This window comes from Uloborus diversus, chromosome 6, assembly GCF_026930045.1.
Source record: "Uloborus diversus isolate 005 chromosome 6, Udiv.v.3.1, whole genome shotgun sequence".
Classification (NCBI taxonomy): Eukaryota; Metazoa; Arthropoda; class Arachnida; order Araneae; family Uloboridae; genus Uloborus; species Uloborus diversus.
This window is the reverse complement of record NC_072736.1, coordinates 29013926-29036231: the sequence shown is the minus strand read 5'-3', so window position 1 is coordinate 29036231 and position 22306 is coordinate 29013926. Positions and strand designations below refer to the sequence as shown.

The following is a 22306-nucleotide window of genomic DNA, read 5'->3' as shown; positions in this document are numbered from 1 at the left end:
TAAAAGAAAAACTGAAAAGATAAGAAAAAACAAATTAAACATGACATTAAAGGATATTTGTAGACCAGGGTTTCATGTGGTCAGCTGCTGTACTAGTTTTGTTTGGTCCGTCGTGGTGTCCAATCTTCACGACATCATAGCGATCATGAGGCTTCACTGCTGTCACACGATACGGTCCGAAAAATTTCATTTTCAGTTTCAATCCAGGACCAAATTGAGTGCGCTGGATGGCTACTAAGTCATCTGTTTTATACTCACGAGGTTTTTTCCTCTTTCGATTGAACTGACGGCAGTTTTCTTGCTGTATTTTTAAGATATTGTTCTTAGCTTCTTCTCGTAGTTTTTCTCTGTCTGCCATAACACATTTAACAATTTCATCTTCTAACAACTTCTGAATTCTCGCATCTTCTTTATTTTTCATCTTTACTCCGATTAAAAGTTCGAATGGTGTAAACTTAGTACTCTTGGTTGTGCTACTGTTAATGATTCTCTGAACTGTAGCTACGTGTTTGTACCAGTGCTGCGGGTTATCGAGAGAAAGTTTTGAAAGAACTGGAATCAATATTGCGTGAATTCTTTCAATTTGTCCGTTCCCACGAGGAATTTCTGTCGTTATTTTAACATGCTCTATACCTTCATCAGTACAATAATCTTCAAACATCTGAGATGTAAAAGCTGGACCTTTATCGGATATTATCCGCGAAGGACTACCGAATACATTTTTCTGTAACTGCAGTTTTTCAATAGCATCTTGAGATGATGTGGATTTTACTGGATAAAACCATACAAATTTTGTGAACGCATCTACCACTGTAAAAATATGTTGGTATCGTTTGTTTGTGGACGGAAGAGGTCCCATAAAATCACAGTGATAAGTGTCTAAGGGGACATTATTCTTAGGGATGGGGTTTAGCATTCCTTCACCTTTTCCTCGCTTCTTATTGCATAAGATGCAGCTTACACAATTAGCTACTACAGTCTCTACTAATTTTCGTGCATTAGGAATATAAAAGTCTTGTTTAAGTACCTCCTCAGTTTTAGATGCGGAAAAGTGTCCTTGATTGTGTATGTTTTGTATAATTTGCAATTTCATAGCTTCAGGTATAACTAACAATTCTCTACCGTTTTCGTATTTATACACTACACCATTTTTAAGAAAATGACCGTTTTGTTCTCCGTTTTGTTCAATGAGTGTTTTAAGTGTTTTAACGTAGCCATCAAGTTCTTGAGCGGCTGCAATTTGTGTTGTAATGGCATCTTGCGACCGCGTTACAACGCAAGCAACATTACGGCTTAAAGCATCAACATGCTTCATTCGTTCACCCTCCCTATGTTTAATTTCGAAATCAAATTCTTGTAAAAACATTACCCATCGTGCTATTTTTGGGGTAAGATCCTTCTTGTCCAATGTCTTTTGAAAAGCGCTACAATCTGTAATTATTTTGAATCTTGATCCCAGTAGATAGTGTCTAAACTTCTTAAGAGCTTCTATTACTGCTAGGGCCTCCAATTCATAACTGCAATACTTTTCTTGTGCGGGTGATGTTTTCTTACTGAAGTAATAAATTGGGTGAAATTGTCCATGTTCCGATTGTTGTAATAAAATTGCTCCAAACCCATGACTACTAGCGTCCGTGTGTAACTCTATAGGGGCTCCTTGGGTAAAAATATGTAAAACTTGCTTCTGTATCAACATTTCCTTAAGTTTAAGAAATGATTCTTCTTGTTCACAATTAAATTCGAAGGGTTTGTTACCTCGCAGAAGATCGCTTAGGGGCTTGGCTATCTGCGCGTAATGCGGAATAAATTTCCTAAAGTATCCTGTAAGGCCTAAAAAGCTTTGAACTTGCTTCAATGTTTTTGGTCGAGGAAATTTTTGAACTGCATGTATTTTCGTCGGAGATGGTTGAATTGTGTTGTTTTCTATTATGTAGCCCAGAAATTCAATTCTTTTCTTTAAAATCTGAGATTTTCGGAAATTAAACTCTACTCCATACTCGGAAGCTATTTTAAGAACCCGTTTCAATTTAATAAGTCCCTCCGCTTCATTTTCTGATGGAATAATTAAATCGTCCATATAAATAATGACTGTGTTGTCGCGCATTAAATCTCTGAATATATCGAAAATGTATCTTTGGAACACGTTCGGCGATACGGAAAGACCAAATGGAGCTTTTAAAAATTCATATTGACCCTTTGTTGTCACGAAGGCAGTATATTTGGTACTTTTCTGGTCAATGTCAACATGGAAAAAACCATTCTTTAAATCTAACGTTGTAAATACTTTAGCTTTTTCAAGATGATCCAAGACATCTTCAATTAAAGGCAACGGAAATTTATCCTTTATAATTTTTTTGTTTAACTGTCGGTAATCAATGCATAGTCTGTATGATAAGTCTTTTTTACGACATAATACCAACGGCGCGCTATAGTTTGAAGAACTATGTTTTATGACTCCATTTCGTAACCATTCCTCAATCTGATCATCAACAATTTTTTGTTCCGCGAAAGAAATACGTCTGGGAGATAAATTAACAGGTTTATCGTCTGTCAAAATTATATTCATTTTCACTTCGGAATTCTTTATCTTGAATGGTTTATAACAGTTAATTAATTCTAAGACCTCTGCTCTCAACTGTGTATTAGCAATATGACTCAAATCTAATTCATGAATATTTATCCCGTTAACAAGTGTAGCTAAAACGTTGACGCAGTCATTTTGTGATTTACTATCGTTTATTTCAATATCTTCTACACCCACTACTAAAGATTCACTTGGGTTTCTCCTTTTTCCCTCCTTGGGTTCAGCTACAAAACTTTGACCTTGCACTTCGGCTTTTGAATTAATTATGCCCTCTTCAACTGAAATGAGCGGATCATTTCTTCTCCCTGCCAAGGTCATTTCGCTTTGATCCCTTTTTTCTGCTAGCTGATTTGACATGGATACATTGATGGAAAAAAGACTAACTGAATAATTTTCTCGCAATCCTAGAACCTTTAAAGTAGATCCCGACAATGAAATATTAAGTTTGCTAATTACATCCATTCCAATTAAAATATCACAACAAAGATTCTTAAGAACAAATAGTTTCACATGAATTTTAAAATTATCAACAACAATATCTGAATAAAAATAACCAATAGACTTGACATTTTCATTTCCAATACCATTCAATACTATATCACAAGGTATTAATTCGGGCTTTCCGAGATGCTCATAAAAATCGGATTTGGCAATTGACAAGTCTGATCCGGTGTCAAAAATTGCATTTACAAATTTATCCATAATTTGAATATTTTTGAACAATTTCTCATTACTATTACTACATGTATTAATTGAAGGTTTATTTACATCATTGATATTAACATTTTTATTACATTCATATTTCCGATGACCATATTCATTACATTTTTGGCACTTAATTCCCCTTGCTTTGTTAGGACACTGAGAAATTTTGTGACCCATAGCATTGCAACCAAAACATTTGATGTGCTGGTTTGAAGAGCTTGCTTGCGAACGAACTGACGATGATTTGGTTTTACCTTCATATTTCAAATTATTTTGAATTTCATAGGATTTTGGATCTTTTGAAGTCGGTTTTTTAAGGTGAAATCTTGCAGTCTCATACTCATCTAGTTTATTTACTAAATCGGTTACTTGATTTAATTTTGGCAATTCCTCAATAAAATGATCTCTAGTTTCAAACGGTATTCTTCTCTTAATTTGATCAGCAACAAAAAGGTCTTTTAATTCTTCAAAGTTGTCGATGTCTAATCCCTTAATCCATTCTTCAAGAAAGTTGTTCAATTCGTAAGCGTAATCACGCCAAGACGCATTTGCTTCTTTTTTATGAGTGAAGAAATTCTGCCTAAATTGCTCTGGAGAAAGTTTAAATCGCTTTAATAGGATCTTTTTAACATATTCATAATCGCTGGCTTGTGGGTCCGGTTTTCGCGCTACTAAATTAGCAATGTCTAATGGTAAAAGGCCTAAAAGGTAAACTACCCAATTCTCTTTCGGAATGTCCAACCGACATATTTGTTTCTCAAATAATGAAAAATAAATGCTCAAGTCACTGTTTTTATCGAAACGAGACATAAGCTTAGAAATGTCAATTTGAGGTGACGGTGTTAAACTTGTAAGCTGTTTAGATTCTAATTCTAATCTCTTTAATTCATATTCCCTATCCTCAAGTTCCGATTTTGCTTTTTCTTCTTTTTCATCCTGCATTCGCTCGAGAATAGCTCTAGTAAACTCTTCATCATATTCTTTATCACTCGTTATTATTTTAACTAGATCTGCCACTTTAGGATTTTGACCGACTGTCAGCCCAAGCTCGTCAACTAGAGTAAGAAGATCCTTTTTTCTAACTCTGGCTAGGTACGCCATATTTCAAAATTACAGAACTTGGATAAACACAGTAAAAATAAATCAGTAAAAAGTACTCACGGCCACTTCTTGAGACTTTCCGGAACTATATCCGAATTCTATACTAATTCCATCCCGGCCGGGCCCCCATGTAAATATAGATCTTCCAACTCTCGTTGCTTACACAAAAAAAACAAGTCCTTCTCTTTGACTACACTCACATTTAATTTCACACTTAATTCAAATACAAGTACGAACACACTCAAACACAAAAACACAAAAAAGTTAACACTGAATGTTCCCCATCTGGAACTACAACATGATTTTCAACAGAGCTCCCGTCTGGAACACTACTTGCTTGTTTTCGCTCAAGCATCCGACTGCCGTCTCTCGCGTTTTCTCATTCTGGCAAAGTGTTTCTCCCACAAGAGGGCGCTCTGTACAACAGTTCTTTACACAAATCAAAAAACAACACTGCAAAACGAAAGTTCACAGATATATATATATATATATATATATATATATATATATATATATATATATATATATATATATATATATATATATATATATATATGTATATAAATCTCGTGTCACGATGTTTGTTCGGGGTAAACTCCGAAACTACTCAACCGATTTTTCTCAAATTTCATATCTATGTGTCATTTGGTCCAACTTAAAAGATAGGATAGTTTTTATAATTTTTTATCGCAAATTTCATATTAATTATGCAATAATAGTGTGAATTAATTGTTTAGTTCTAAAAATTCTTAATAGATGGCGGTGTAAGTTAATTAATCGATATAACTGTAACATTGTATGACTTAGTGCTAAAAACACCATGATAAAAAAACTCAGAAATTTAGCTTAGAATTTCTATATAACGTTTTCGGATAGTACACGTTATTATTTACTTCCTGAGAAAATCAACTATATTTTTCAAAACGTTTCCTTGAATTGCTACAAATTGCAGATTTCACACCGTTGTGAAAAATATTTTTCTCCACCAGTATCAAGATTAACTAAACGTATTTAATAGGTGTATCGGTTTCGGAGCGATTACGGTTTGTCCAGATTGACTCAACACCCAATGAGTGCGAAAAGATATCTGGATCAAGAAGCTTTGCAAGAGCTGCAAAGGAACTACGTTCGACTTACTTGCTTGAGAGTCTGTCTTCGCGTTGGCAAAGCGTGCATTAATGCTTTGAGAACTTTCTTAGGAAAGCAGGAAGGTTCTAGGCTATTATATAAAACTTGCGTTAGGCTTCGCTGAAGGTGCCAGAATCATAACTGCCTTTAACCAAGAAGACTACTGAATTCTTCAAAAATATTCCAGTTAATTTCAGGAAGGTTAATGAATTTAAGCGGAAAATAAATATTTTCTTTATTTTGTTCCCCAAGAGATTTTTAATATCATTAATTCTTGCAAAGATACGCTCGCAACAGAAAATTGCAGTGACAATTGCATCGTCAGGCATTGCTGCTACTTTTTTCAGATGGTAGACGAACAGCACATTCAGCTTTAAAGTTGCCTACTAGATATTCATAACAAACAAAACGCAATGTGTAACATTAAAGAAAAAATAAAAAACGCAGAATGGCTGTAGTGTTGCAAGAGAGTGAAATTATAATTTTCGATAAGTGTACTAAGGCTCACATGAGTAAAAACATTCATTCGAAGCACATCATAGGATTGTGCAAGATTTGAACGGCAACGATAAATTTTTAGGCAAAAATGTCTGAATACTCCTGGGATTTCCGGCAGACACTACCAGTTATTCCGATGAAATCAACGCTTGATTAAAACAATCGTTTTTATAGCGTAATGTCGAAATAATGCGATTGGCCATGAACATGCGAATATAAACGCAAAATAATCTAATCGCACAAGTATTTTCTAAGCAACTGCTGGGTAATGGAAACGGTGAAATTGAACTCTATCAAAATATACAGTACAACAAAGAGCCAGACAATTTCTACACTGCCATTGAGACGAAAAGTGAACTAATTGAGAGTCTATTTTGACGACATACTATCCAACACAATCATCATTTTTTAAGGAGAAACTATATAAATTTCACGTTTGAAGACGTATTTCATAAAGTTTAACAAACACACAAATGTCCAAATCCAGATTTTACAATTTTCCACTTAGTTATTATGATATGCCGTCACTTGATAGTTGGGCCACCGACTTAGTTAACACTGATTTGCAACGTTTAACAACAGAGCAATGACGCTGTCTTAACTACAATTATTGCGAATAATGAGCTATTACTGACGGCTGGAAAAAAAAGCTCCCCATTGATGCTGAACAAGCCTATACAATTGTCGATGAAAACAAAGCAGTAAACATTCCAACTGAATTTTTAAATTCCCTCGATACACTAGGAATGCGACTTCACGATTTCCGGTTGAAAATTGGCTCAACAATTTATTCTTTTTCGCGATTTAAACCTACCTAAATTCCGCAAAGGTACACATTTCTTCATCAAAAGTCAACAATATTGACGGGAACGTTTAAAGGAGAAATGTTTGTGTTTGCAACGTAATCCATTAATAGCGTCATAATTTTCAAACACATTTGAAAGGCTTCAATTTTTGCTTCGTTTAGCTTTCGCAAATTTCATAAATACATCTCAAGAATAAACAAGTCTTCCTTTGTTTGGACTTGAAACATAAATATTTTTCTCATGGGCAACCATGTATCGCGTACTCACAAGTGGAAAGTTATCATTCTTTGCGTATTAGAAAAAGACTGGTTAAGCAAGAACATTAAGCACAACTTAGTGCTTAGACAGTTTTCAAATAATAGAAACAATAGTTCGAAGTCAATGTTATTTACTTCATTGAAAAAGTTTAATTTTTACATGATTTTAATTTAGTTAGTGTTTTTTGTAAAGAAGTTATTGATTACAAACTATAGAGAAAGCTGAGGTGAATAAAATGTAGTGTAGAGTCTAAAAGTGTATGCTGGTTTATGCTTAGTTTATATATTCGGTTATTTTACAATCAGTTTCGATATTTACTATCACTTTCAAGTTATTTTTGCTTTTTTTTTTTTTTTTTGGCCGAAGTCATACTTACAAAATTTACTAAGCGTAAGTACAGTGCTTTTTCCATAGAAAATTTAGTTAGTACTTACTGAAGTCAATAAGTACTTTCTTCTGCCTGCACTGTAAAAAAAAAAAAATCCGAAACGTTACTGAGTAAAAATTTTCGATACTTGCTTGCAGTTCTGGCTAAGCTTTGGCTATGTTTGCATTACTGCTTATAGAAGTTCCTTAATAAATCAGAAAGGTGCTAAGCCTTTTTTTTAATCCCTTCCTAAGTTTACACTAAAGTTCCAGAAACACGACTAGCTTCAAACAGAAAGATCTTTGAATTTTTCAAGAGGCTTCCGAGATAATTTCAGGAAGGTTGTTAACTTTTATCGGAAAACTTTCCGGGTTTTGGCATGACATGTTACTGGCAGAAATTGGCCACATAAGCTGTCCATAATTTTCCAGGAACATTTATGAATCGTTTTTACATTGAATCACACCCATTATCAATCTCATATGTTTTAAAATAGGCTATACCATTTTAAGCTCTATTAAAAATATTTATTTGATTCTATCAAAATAATGAGTAAATGTTTATTTTAATCCAAATTTTTTGCCACAGCAACGCGTGGCTGGGTCAGCTAGTATATATATATATATATATATATAGTGCAGAGGTATTTCAGTGCGCGCAACAAGTTTAAAAAAAAACACTGATTAAAGTTTTTTTGGTTCAAAAATAAGCAAATAGAAAAAGTTAATTATTCTCAGACGCTGTAAGTTAGTATCTGTCAAGAAAAAAAAATATTTTAGGTAGTCTTAGAAGTTAAGCTATAAAAAATTAAAATCGGCTAATTCATGATCATTTTACCCGTCTTGCCCTAAGCAACAGCAAGACCACTTTCAATCCCATCATTCTACTGCAGTTCGTCTTGTTAATTTAAACGAGCTAAATAAGTAATTTTTTTCCATTTTTTTCCCTTTACTATCTACGTTCACTACAAACAAAACGATTTTAATGGTTTTGCATGGTATAATTATTTTCCATTCATTTTTTGCTCAAAAATTAATGGAGAGAAATGAATAACAAATGGGTGGCGGGGGGAGGGGTGTATTTTGATTCGCTAATTGAGAAAAAGAAGAAAAGGATGAAGATTTTTGCCAAAAAAAAAGTAGAGAAAGTATTGAATAATCCAGATAAACGTAAAAAAAAAAATCACACATTGCAATGAAAAACACCCTGAAAAAAGTGTTTACTTCATACAAAATAAACTTTTGTAAGATAAATAGAAATACTCACATGTGGATAAATAAGCGTAACAAGAAGGAGAAAAACGCCACCGTAAAATATGCAAATGAGGAGTAATGATACAAAAAGAGAATGCTGTAGACGACCACAGTACCTTTTCTTAAGTTCTTCTACGTCCATAGAGGGATTCATTTTTGTCTGCAAAAAATAAAGTTTGACTTTAGAAACGGAGAAATATTTATGATCATAAGAAATACTTTTGGGGAAAAGACAAAGCAAATATCTTAGAGGCATTTTTTAGTTTTGTTCGCTTGGTGCTTCGGTAAATAAGTATGAATGCAACTTCTGGATATGAGAGTTTCGCAGTTTATTTTAATAGGAGTGTTTGTCTTTGTTTGTTTAAATAAACGAATTTAAAGTTATGTTTTAAATATGATTTTGAAAAGCATTCTACTTATAAGCACCTTTACAGCTGCACATTTTTCGTAGAACATCTGACATCATTTGCTTGAAGAAGAGTCATTCTCTATTTTGGAACTCTCTTTCTTTATACAAAAAACACAACAGTTGAAAATAAAAACTGTCTGTACACCCATTCAGTTCGAAGAGCTTCGTTCTATCGCTTTTTTATCAGAAACTAATATTGCACAATAGATACAGGGTTTGTATAAAAAGTAACCGGACTGAGCTTAGAAAACATATTTATTGGCAACATTTCTACACTTATTCTCCAGAAATCTTCGAAGCAGTCCCCATGGAAGTTGACAACCCTTTGGTACTGGATTTTCCAGTCCCTGAACGCCCCCTGGAAGTTTGCAACTCGTAAAGCTTCTAGAGCCCTCGTCGTAGCGAGTTGAACAGCTTCCAGAGTCCCGAACCGCGTCCCCTTTAGTACTTTCTTGACTTTGGGGAATAGGAAGAAGTCCGATGATGCCGTATCCAGCACACAACGCTTTTTTTGCTCGTCATTCAGGTGTTTTGGCACCAGCTTTGCACAAATCTTCCTCATGCCCAAATCGTTCTTAACAATGTCGTGAACCGTCATCTTATCGATCCCGACCTCTTCTGCGATTGCTCGGATGCTCAGACGACGGTCAGTGTTCAGCACATCACGCACCTTTTGCACACTTGGGTCCGTGTCACTGGTTGATGGACGTCCGGCGCGCTGTTCGTCGTGGACGTCATCGCGGCCCTCTCGGCAATTCTTGTGCCACTAGAAGACTTGAGTTCTGGATAAAGTTTCCTCACCGTAAACCTCGTTGATAATTTGAAGAGTTTCCGTAGGCGTTTTCTTGAGTTTGACACAAAATTTAATGTTAACACGTTGCTCGATGGTACGCTCCATTTTCACTCCGACGAGATCACTAAACACGCACTGCTCTCTCGCACGATGCTAACCCTCCAAGCGTTTGGAGGCAACTGACTCTTGTTCGCGCTCCTTCAATCGATCCCCCTCCAGCCCAAATTAAGTTTTTAATGAAAATAAACACACATTGTATTTAAAAAAAAAAAAAAAACACCATTGTGCAGAAAATTGGGTTATTTCCGAAATTTTAAAAATGTATTTTTTTTTTCTGAAAGAGTATGCTTAAAAGCATAGGATTTAACCATTTTTTAAATAACTTGACTAATTTAATATTTTTTAAAAATTATTTTTAATTACTCCGCAGATTGGAATTTATTTTTTACGTTTATGCAAATGACATCACAAGTGAGGAAATGCTATTAGCGCACAGCGCAAAATATCATGTCCTAGCAAGGCGGTTGACAGCAAAGCGTAAATATTTAGCGGGGCAAAGTACACCACTTGTGACACCAGAAGGACCACGCCTTAGTTCCAAAATCAGACTTTTAAAAAAATAAATAAAAAATAACTGTTGGGAGAGGTTTTCTTGGCTCCATATTATTATTATTATTATTATTATTATTATTTTGGCTTATTCGATCAATTTCAATGACTAAAAGTAGTATTTTTTAATGAAGGAAACACCCTCATTAAAATTAAATCAACACTGTCTTACTGCTGAAATTATTAAATTACTGCATAAACTTGTTTCGTAGTTTCAGGGAACCCCTTTTTCAATGCAAAAAAGTGAGTTTTTGGATGTAAAGACAACCGATAAAAGCCTTTCTGTCACACATTGTATTACTCTTCCTTTTACACATTGTATTTACTCAGCAAAACTTAATATTAATCAAAAATGGGGGGGGGACCTCTAATTTCAAAAAATTAGATGCAAAAATATTACATATATTTCATGACGAAAACGCAAAAAATGAATGAAACAGTTTTAAAATTGTATTTTAACCTGGCAATGGTAAACAATATTAATATTTCCCAACACTTTTAGTAAAACTTTTGGTAATTTAAAAAAAATAGTTGAAAGAGAAAAATCCTCTAATTCAGAGTAGTTTTTGCAAATGTTTCCCACTTTTTTCGCCTTCCTCGGTCTCTTGAAGGTTTGGAGCAGTTTCCAAAATAATTTCAGTTAATTTTTTTTTTAAGCGGAAGAAAATCAGAAGACAGTTGTAAAAAACGGGTAGCTTTCGCGATCAGCCGTAGATTCAGCAAATATACGCTAACACACAGCTAACAATGAGATACAGTATTTGAACAAACAGCAAACTATTAAAATAATATGGATATATTTCACTTCCTTATCTAACTTTACGGTTCCCTAAATCCACAAACGGCTTCATACGTTTACTTGAATCTTCCTCGCTTCAACACTAATGAAGTTCCATCAAGTTCCGAAACGGATAAAAGTAAAATTAATGTGACAACCTGACTTTAAATTTCCTTCCTGCGTCAAATCAATTGGAACGAAGAGCATATCGTTTTCGTGCTATTGATTTCCAGACGTATTTTGCTCTAACAATTGATATAACTCGCCTCTATTTTTTTTTTCTCTATCTCTTTGAACCGAAAAGAAGCACTAGTATGGCCGACAGAAAAGGAAATTGAATGGTTCTTGACGCATTGCGTAAATTTCCGGAGAAAGTCTAGAGAATTGTTTAAAGTCAATCACATTGAAGCAGAAGAGATTGCCTTCCCCGGTAAGAATGCAGAGAAAATTCAGAATTTGGGTGTCACCTTTGGAGCTGAATTTTGCCTTTTAACCATTCGAGCAACATTTCTATCCAGCTAAAAAAAATGGATTATAATAAGTCTTAAATTTTCAATGAAAGTAGTCGGGATCTGGGTCTACATGAAATCTTTTCTCAGATCAAACAAAGAAAAATACAAGAAAAAAGTACCGTTTTTGCTTAGCCTTGTTTGTCAGCATAATGTTTTCTTGAACAAATGAATCATTTTTGTAAAGTTTTATATAAAACTAGTATGTTGTGGCCATCACGAAACTTTCTTCTATATTTTTTTTTTCTGATCCCTCCCCATGCTTGACGAGGAAGCAATATTCCCAACGAAAACAAAATGACACATGCAAAAACTTGACGACCATCCCAATGTCTGAATTATTGCAAAAGCAAAGCAAAGAGCGAAAATTGAAAGTTATTTTAAAAGCCTTGCTTGAATGAATTACAAATATTTTATTTGTTAACAAACATAAGATGGCAACAGTTAAAAATTTTAAATCATTGAGATAATATTTCCTATCATTTCCATACAATTAAAATCACGAGAAATACGCAGACGACAATCTATTACGATTTATCTTTCTTATTGTTGCATTAATAAAAATATTTTTATTCGCAAAAAAAAAAAAAAAATCAACACCTCTTGGAGCGATCGGCGTCAAAACAGAACCAAAGCCTGTTTACATATGGATTCACATATATTCTAAATTTCAACCAGAACGTAGCATTACTTCTTGAGATAGGGCACTCAAAATGGAAAAAAAGAACGGGTGATTGCGCTGCCCCCTTTTTAGCTGTTGACACAAAAATAAAATCAGTTCTTATACCCACTAAGGGCTACTTGCCGATAAATTTTTCTTTCATTCCGTTCATTATTTCTTGAGATACAGCAGTCACAATTGACAACAAAAAACGTTCTATAGCTCAACCCCCGTTTGAGTTATTGACACCAAAATTGAATCAGCACCTGTTCCTGTTAATACCAACATATGGACCAAATTTTGTTTGATTCCGCCAGTAACTTCCTGAGGAATAGCAAGCACGCGTAACTCGAAAAACGTCCCATTGCTCCACCCCCCTTGGAGGAATTCGCGCCAAAAACTAATGGGCACAAGTTCACATAGGGGCACATATGTGTACTAAATTTCGTTCGATTTCATGCGGTAGTTTTTGTTGTAGAGCGGCCACAAAAAACTGGTCACACACAGACGTGACACACATACATACACACACACATACATACATACACACACACATACACACAGACAGACAGACATTTTCCAAAAATGGTCGAAATGGACTCAGCACACCTCAAAACGTTCGAATCCGTCAAAATTCGAAATTCGAAAATTTGCACGAATCCAATACTTTCTTCTATATATTAGATATAGAAGAAAGTAATAAAAACTCGCAATTACATTTATTAGTTGATATAATATAAAGTAACATTCTGAGTCGACAGCGGGAGCTGAAACAAACTCTCACATTCGATCAAAACATTCGAACTGCGTTTTTTTTTTTTTTTTTTTTTAAATGTTGCCGTTCGAAAGAAAAAAAAATCAAGACAATAAATAGCGCTGACAAATAATTAAATTAAATCCCAGCAAAAGGCATTTCAGCTGACAATAAATTCGCAACTCAAATAAGCTATAGGGGGCGCTGCAGCCACTGTCTAATGGAGGATGAAAAAGGTAAAACAAACAAATGTTGTAATTTATAACTTACTTTGAAGCTTAATGAATGACAGTAATTTTTCATCGTGTTTGTGAGAAGCTTTCTTTTCCAACTCTGAATTTAGATTACTTCGCAAACTGTCTGAAGTCTGTAATTGATCCCAAAGAAAACACGTGGAACAAAATGTTTTACCTTTTTCGGTAGTATTGTTAATCCCCGCAAGGTAGTGTATTCGAGCCCTGGAGTTGCGAATAAATAAGAAATAGTTGTATAGCACAGCAGTCGATAAATGTACGGGTAGCAATTTTTTTTTTTTTTTTTTTTTGTCCCTTATTATTTTTTGTATTAATTTGCTTTGCTAGTTTTCCTCAATCTGAAATACGAGTTTCTTGTAACTCCAAAACAAGTAAATGATATCTTTATTAATTAATTAATTAATTTTTTACAAAATCTATTTTTTAATTGTGCAATGGCCCACCTATATTCATTTGCAATTTGTTACACTGTTTCATTTGGATTGCTTCTAATTTTTCAGAAATATTGTTTTCTGAAAGAGCGTAGTCGAAAGCATGGGGTGTGTTACTTTTTGTCGTAAATTACTTTTGCTCTTAAAAATAATTTTAAAAGACGTTCAGACGTGGTTTTCATTTTCGCTGCTGACGTCACAAGTGAGCAAGTCGCTAAGGTTAAAAGAATAGAGTTTCAGGACGTTAACAAACTTTGCTAAATTAATATTTCATTCAACAAATTGCTCGAAATGAAATCTCGCTAAAAGACGAAATCTTGCCAGAAAAAACAACCGCGCGTTCCCATTCAAGATGACTCTCCTCACTTGCGGCGGATAGGAACTGCATAAAAAAAGTCTCACGTAGAAAATAACCCAAAAACTTATGAAATATAACTACGAAACGCTTCTTTAAAAGAAATCAAAACAAACCAAGTGATGATAATTTTGCCGAATAGTCAGACAAAATTTCCCGAACAGGGATGTTTTTGGGAGGTCACGGGTGTTTCTTATCGGGGTGCCCCTGTCGTCACTTGAAGATACTAGCTCACACTGGATTTATATATAATTTCGTCAATTGAGTCCCAATATGATTGAAATTTTAATATATCGCACAAAAACAGGTTTGAGTGTATTTGACTAAATACAATGAAAGAAAAACGTCGATAATAGAGTTTTTGCATAACTACTGAGAAAGGTCGGAGAAACACAAATATAAATACATAATTTCAGTTATAAAATAAACATGGAAAAATTCAAAAAGTCCATAACTTTTAAGAACATGTTCAAACATACGAAATTCTCAAATTATTTTAACGGCAAAAACAAAATGAAAGTAATGAATGCATTCTATTTTGAAAAGAAGATGCCTTAATTTTAAACGTATAAACGGATTCCACTTCAGCTGTGTAAGGGAAAAACACCTGAAATCAGAATTGAGAGTAAAACATTCTTTACGATCCTTTAAGAAATAGTCATTCGCTTGGTCTCTTTTAGATACAGTTTCAAGAAACAGAAATAATATAAATTTTCAGTGTGTAACTAAACTCTTGTGATCCTAAATAACACCCTAACTGAAGAAACGATTTCGGTTGCTTAGCTTCGTGATCGAAATTGATGTTCGCGTAAATTTCCTTAAGGCTGGAATAATATTCCAGTATAGCGCTCACTTGCAAAAGACCTTTTCGAGGTTCATTATTTATCATGCCATGTAAGCCATAGAACAATAGTAAATCGCGCTTATTTTCCAACGGGAATACGTAGATGATTTACTTTCTAATATTTTAAAATATTAATTTAATAATTTGGAATACGCTTTGTCAAAGAAATAATTTTATACTTGCTACTGTCTGACCACGGATTGTATGGAAAGACAAACATTCGTTTTACAGCCGGAAATGGACGAATCTATTATTTTTTACCGATGTCAGCTTCTTTTGCAGAATCAGAGTCTCATTCAAATGAGCGGAATACGGGCATAATTTTTACTTTTCCCCCTTATTTACATAGATTCGTTTTATCTGGAAGTTTGAAAATTCCATGCAATCCGTGGTTAATACCTAGGACTAGTTCTAAAATTTGTGAGGCAGTGTAATATTTATAGTCCAAGTGCCCATGAGTGCCAGACCTACATCATAAAAGGACCAAACTTTTCCTGCTTAAGGACATCACAGCAGGTAAGAAAGGTTTGCTATTATTTAGGCGGAGCTGGCTTTGGCGGGAAACAAGTAGCAAAGGTGCGTAAAATTGCTGCAAAAAGCATAACATCATGAATTCATTCCATGTCACGTGACCTAATGATGGTCCCCAACCAACTAGAGCCGCTATATAGATAGGCCGACGCATCAGCTTAAAATTAGCCATTTTGGATCGGATTTTTCATTGTTGCACTGCTAAGGTTACCACAGAAAAGTTTCGGGTTTCGCCAAATTTACCGAAAATAATAATTTATTTAATAAACAATCCACGTGTCACTAATAATCGCTCGCAGTGAAAAATCACTAAACACGATAACTTGCCAGAAAATACAACCACTCAAACACGCGCTCCTATCCAAAATGGCTGATCTTAAGCCGATGCATCGGCTCGTATATATAGGGGCCCTACATCCAACCGCCTCTGATTTGGAGGACGTTCTGTAGAGGTGCAGACCTCCCTTTAAAACTAATTTATGCAAATTTTTACTTCTAAAACACAAATTATGAGCATATAGGATACCTAAAAAAAAAAAAATGGGCTCCAAAATGGCATCCAATAGGGAAACCGTGATAAACGTGGAAATTCGTATCACAAAACTGATCCGCCATTTTGGAGCCTCCTATTTTATCGATCCTAGATCCTCAAGATTTGGGTCTTGGAAGCTGAAATTTTGTATAGGTGAGTTTCAAAGACATGCCTGTGCTCCTTTATAGAAATTTGTTCAAATCAGAGATGGTCGTTTGGTGACTACGAGGTTCTCTTGACTTGGAATGACTCAGGTTTTGACGCAACTTTCCTACCTGCTTTCTGCCAAAGCCAGCGCGACTCAGTTTAAGTAATAGCGAGCCTTTCTTACCTGCTGTGATGTGCTCGCGCAGAAAAATTGTGTGCCTTTATACTATGACGTAGGTCTGGCACTCATGGGCTCTTGATCTATTACGTTCGAGAGTTTTAAAACACAATGAATTAGACAGCAAAGTTTTACTCAATGCATTCAAAAATCCCCAGATGAAAGGAATAATCAAAACAGAAGACTGTTTTTCAGAAAGAAGAGAGAGAGGGGGGGGGGAGAAAAACTCTTCTTTTGAATATTTTAAGTCCCATTTTGGCGGGGTTTGTTTTTCTGTCATGTCTTCATCTTGTATTTTATTACATAAACAGGTATATTGTAACTATGTAAAATTGTGGGGTTTTTTTTTTGCGTTGCAGCACTTGTTGCCAAATTTTCACGATCGCTTGCTTATCATGATGCCCTTACTTGCACTTAAGTTTATATAAATACAATACTTAATAGGTCATATATGATTTGTCACCAGAGTGTTTTGACTAATTATTACCCAACAATTAACGTGGCATATCAACCAGTAACTGTGTCAACATTATTATCCTCTAGTTCAACAGCGTCAGTCGAAATGCTTAATATGGAAACGACATCGACTGCATATGTATATCCAATTCTGCGACAAGTTATCCTTGCGCAAACGCAATTATTTCAGCTCGCTTTGACAAAGGTCTAAAGATATGGATCGTTCTCCTATAGCCAATTATATCACTGCAATACTGAACTGAGAGTTTGCATTAGAATAACTAGATTCTTTATTCGCATGTATTTATTTATTTTAAATAGGTTTGGGAGAAGTGCTTTGATGACCACTTTTAACTACAGCATTTAACAGCTGCCGAAAAAAATAGATAAGCTTTCCTTTCTCTTAAACAGCTAAACAAACATAGACAGAGGAACAGATGGTCACTTAAATAACAAAGAACTTATTCGAAACTTCATGGGAACAAATGAAGGAACAAATCTGAAATAGAGTTCAAATGTCTTACCCATTTGCTTGCGAAATTCGAGCATAATTGCACAGTATTCAACGCACCATTAAGCCATTTTCATTTTATTATAAAGTAAAGAAAACATTTTTACATCAGTGCCGGGTATAAAATATTTCATTTAAAAAAAGGCAAGAAAAAACATAAAAGCAATTCAACCTCAGAAAATCAATAGAGTCGTATTCAAGTATATTCTTTTCTGAAAGAGCATGCTTAAAAACATAGGATTTGACCTTTTTTTTAAATAATTTGGCACAGTTTAGTATTTCTTAACACTTATTTTAATCTTTGAGCAAGTCCAACTTCAGTTTTTACGCTTCTGCACATGACATCACAAATGATGAAATGCCATTAGCGCAAAGCGCAATATTTAATTCGCTTCATTACTCATACGTAGTGGCAACGATATGGTTGATAGCAAGCGTTGAGCGCACTATTTATTTCGCTTCTGAATTATCATAACCTGGAAACGCGGTAGACAGCAAGCGTCAGCATTCAGCGCGCCAGTGGAGTGAGTTAGAGCTGCTATATAGATAGGCCGACGCATCAGCTTAAGTTTAGCCATTTTGGATCGGATTTTCATTGTTGCGGAGCTAGGGTTACAACAACAAAGTTTCGTGTTTCGCCAAATTTGCCGTAAATAATATCATATTTAATACACAATTCACATGCAGCTAATAATCTTTCGCATCTTTCGCAGTGAACAATCACCAAACGTGATAACTTGCCAGAAAAGACAACCACTCAAACACGCGCTTCGATCCAAAATGGCTGATCTTAAGGTGAGTACATCACTGGATACGTCATAAAGACAACGCCTTGTTTGTAAAATCGGAAATTTTAAAAAATTAAAAATTAAATGTTGAGAAGATAAAAGAATACTCTGGGCCCATGTTATTTATTTATTTATTTATTTATTTTTTATTTGCTCATTCAATCAACTTTAGTGACTAAAAGTAAAACTTATGACTGAAGGAAACAACCCCATTCTCGCATTTTCAGTGCTAGATAGAAAACTAGATAATTAAAGGTTTCTCGACCAAAAAGGGATTCGCCTATTTTTGACAAAATACGAAAATTGGCTGAAGCGACCCCCCCCCCCCCCCAATCTAAAAAGTTTTTTTTTTACTCTTTACTTTTTTTAAGAAAATAGTTTTTCAGTTGGTCGGTGGGGATAAGTTGCAGTCATAATACAGGCATAAAAGGCAATCGTAAAAAGCCCAAGCCAAGTGGCATTGAGAAATGAATGGGGAAGCTAAGTGAAAGTAGACAGTAGTCAAAAGAGAACTTAAACGAGGAGTTTTGGGTTGTCAATGTGCGATGTAAGGGGTCATTCATTAATTACGTTAGGATGCTTTTGGCAAGTTTTGACCCTCCTCCCCCCATGTAAGGGTAAGTAAGATTTTGCAAACCTCTTCCGCCTATCTTATGTGAGATTCTATTTCGTTTTCCAAAACAATAAATGACGAATCTTACATCACTGGAATAGTTATTAAATTCACTATTATTAAATTCTTTAAAAAAAATTTTGTGCAAAGAAATATTTACTAAAATAAATCTAGGCTGAAAGTTTTTCCGACAAATTTTTTGTATCTGATGCGAGACGAATTAAAAATAAGACATGCCATACACAGTGCGATTCTTTTGTTATATTTTGCACTATTCATTCTTTGAAAAACAAGTAAAAAACAGCTCATCCTAATACGTTTCTACCTTCTAGAAGCAAATTAAATACGATCCCTGCCTAACCACTTGACCGCGCGATTTCTAATATAAAATATTGACTTCGAAAACATTACGTAGGAATGGGTCTGTCCCCTCCCTCCCCCAAGTAAGGGTATGTAAAGATTTTTCCAACCCCCTCCCACTCGGGACCCTTATGTAATTAATGAATGGCCCCCTAATATCAAATCTGGATTGCGAATAGAATTTTAGGAATTCTTAACACTAAGATGACTTTTTTTGTTTATTTTGATTACAAGTCCGAAATCTGGTAGTTGCCGATATTAGCAGCTGAAAGTCGATATTCTCCAATTTTGGTTTTTTACGATAGCATATATCATATGTTACCGTGAAAGACTGAAAAATTGGCAACTATCGGATTTCAGCTGCAATTAACCGAAAATATTCGTCCTTTCACAGATTTCTTTGGTATGTAAATATTTATATTCATTGGTTAAAGTCGATTTGAATCAGATTTCAGACTTTCACTGTAGCATATATTAACCAAAATTGGAGAATGCCGAGGTTCACCCGCGATTCACTGGAAATATTCACCTTTTCGCTAAAATCTTTGGTATGTTATTAATGATATTCACTGGTTAAGGTCGACGTTTATCAGATTTCGGATTTTCATAATACAATGAAGGGACACGGGGAAGAATGATCATAGTCCACATTGCCCAAATTTCCCTCATTACGTTTTTGAGCTTGAAATCTCGAATCGTTTCCAAGTTAGCCTCATTCTTCCCTGTTAAAACTCACTCACTATGATGATTCTTGCCTGAATAATATTTCTCTTGAATACTGTCTGTAATAATCTACGTGTTCCCATAGGTTGACCAGAGTTTTTTAGAAAAATGAACTTTGATCGGTTTTCCCCGTAGCCCTTCATATATTGACTGAAATTGGAAAATGTCGTGGTTCACCGGTATCCACCAGAAACATTCGGTCTTTCGCCAAAAACTGTGGCATGTGAATGTTGATGACACATGTCATCAACATTCAAGTGTCATCAACAATGTTTGACACACTCAACATTGTAAAAGAGTTGTCATGTTGTGTTCTTACGCCAATAAAAGACACATTCGGTATCTGGGGAGATTTTTTAAGAATGGATGTAGCACTTGAACTGAAATAAGAACAATGCAAACTTTTAACGCTTTTAAAAAAAATCAGAAAAAGAAAGAAAAAATAGGACTGGAAGAGTATGATAAGCAAAAAAAAAAAAAAAAAAAAAGAACAGAAGAGAAAAGAAAAAGCTATTTTATTGTGATGAAAAGAGTATCGAAATTTCAAGTTAAATAAAAGTCTCAGCAACTAATAGGACCAAAATATCCATTAGAGATTTTTATTTCCATTAACGCTTTTTTAAAAACTTACAACATTTTCGTTCACGTTAAAAATAATTTATTTTCTTGTCTTAACGACAAAACTAAAGAGTTTTTTAGTGGGAAGTGGGCGAGAGCAAATAACAGGCTGTTCTAAAGATCTTAAAATTACTTTCGAAATTGAATAATCATTTTCTTTTTCCATAAAATAAAACTTTTTTAAAAATGGGAGCCGTGAACACTTTTTCTGATTAAAAAAAAGAAAGAAAAAATACTAAATAATGCTTAGTTACGACTAAAAATTAAAATGTTGAAGAAAACGACTAGCGCAGCCAGAAATACCTTGTTGAGGGAGTTTTTGTTCAAAAATACCATTTGGGGGCGATTTTGTGATCAAAAATACGTTTTGGAGGAGGTTTTTTGATCGAAATTACCTTCTAAAGGGTTTTTGGATCAAAACAGCTTTTTCATATGCATAAACTACTGTATTAGTTTGGTTATGCAGGCATTTATGTTAACACCAATGCCTCTGTGGGGTGCTTTAACCCTCTTCGCTGCAACACTGAAGAAAACCACTATATTTTACCGCTAACGTACATAAACCAGTTATTTTTCAAATTATCTAGGCAATAAGAAGATTAAATAGGGTGATCCATCCAACTGTCAAAAACTGCTCCATTTTTTCAAACTATTTAAGTAATCTGAAAATTACCTAGATTATCGACACAATACCCAATAGGCAGCTTCAGAAACCCCAACAGTATCATCTTTTGCTGGACTAAATGCAACTTTTTCGTAATGTTAAACTTTGGTCAGTTAGTATGAATATTAGCTGATTCATAATGTGTACATAAAAATAAGGTTTAGAACTTTAGCGGTAACTAATATATATGCACACATTGTGCAGAAACATTATATCCGCTTTTCTATCGCACATAACCACGGTGACTTTGAGATCATTTCCTAGATTTACGTTTTAAACCCGCTTACTTTTTAAATTTATTCGTTAAAAAAATAAATAGTTTATTTCATTTGATTTGATTGAGTTTAATTTAAGCTTTCTTGGTTGAGCATCTTTTCCAGTGTTTAAAATAACTATTCGAACTGTAACGAGCTTACTATGTGCAAGATGTTTTACTGAAAGTTACTTGAAACCCCATATCTAGTGATTGCAATACCGGAGTACCGACTACCGGTATTTCGAGCTATTTTGCAATCTCGTAATTACTGGTATTGACTGAGATAAAATACAGGCATTTTCGGTATTGGCTGAAAATAAAACAAAGTTTGTAATGAAAGAAATTTCAAGTTAACTTATTGATATATGCTGTTTTTTTTTTTTTTTTTGGTTAATTTCTCTTTTGATGAGACAGTACCAAAATCAATCTAGTGGTGTACAGATTTGTCTTCAAAAGTACGAACTTATAGGATATAGCGAATAGATAACAAAATGATGTTTTCATCACTGAATAGTATGATGAATCGCATTTTCCAGCGTTTGTGTGCACTACGTTTTTATTTTTTTCCATTTCCTTTATCACTCACTTGCCCATTTGCAAAAGTTATTTGCATATGTAAATACAAAATGTGTTTGTGAAATTAAAAAATTTATTCTAACCATCAATTGCAGCAATATTTTATGATGTATTTTTTTTTTTTTTTTTTTTAATCATTTGCCTCAACAGTACTAAGTTTTGAGAAAGAGGTTTTCTTGTTAGTATAACAAATGATACTTTGTTGTCTCCGTAATTGGTGTGCTGTCCAGTTTCGCTATTTATCTGTATGCTTGGC

At 34.4% G+C, this 22306-nt stretch overlaps 1 protein-coding gene across 1 annotated transcript in view; it reads right to left on the bottom strand.

Moving 5' to 3' along the window:
- LOC129223765 (adenylate cyclase type 2-like) overlaps window positions 1–8854 on the bottom strand; it is a 187353-nt gene extending 178499 nt beyond the window's left edge. Inside the window, exon 1 of the mRNA XM_054858124.1 lies at window positions 8714–8854. Coding sequence (XP_054714099.1) covers window positions 8714–8854 — 141 coding nt within the window. The remainder of the gene's footprint in view (window positions 1–8713) is intronic.
- Window positions 8855–22306: the final 13452 nt, after the last annotated feature.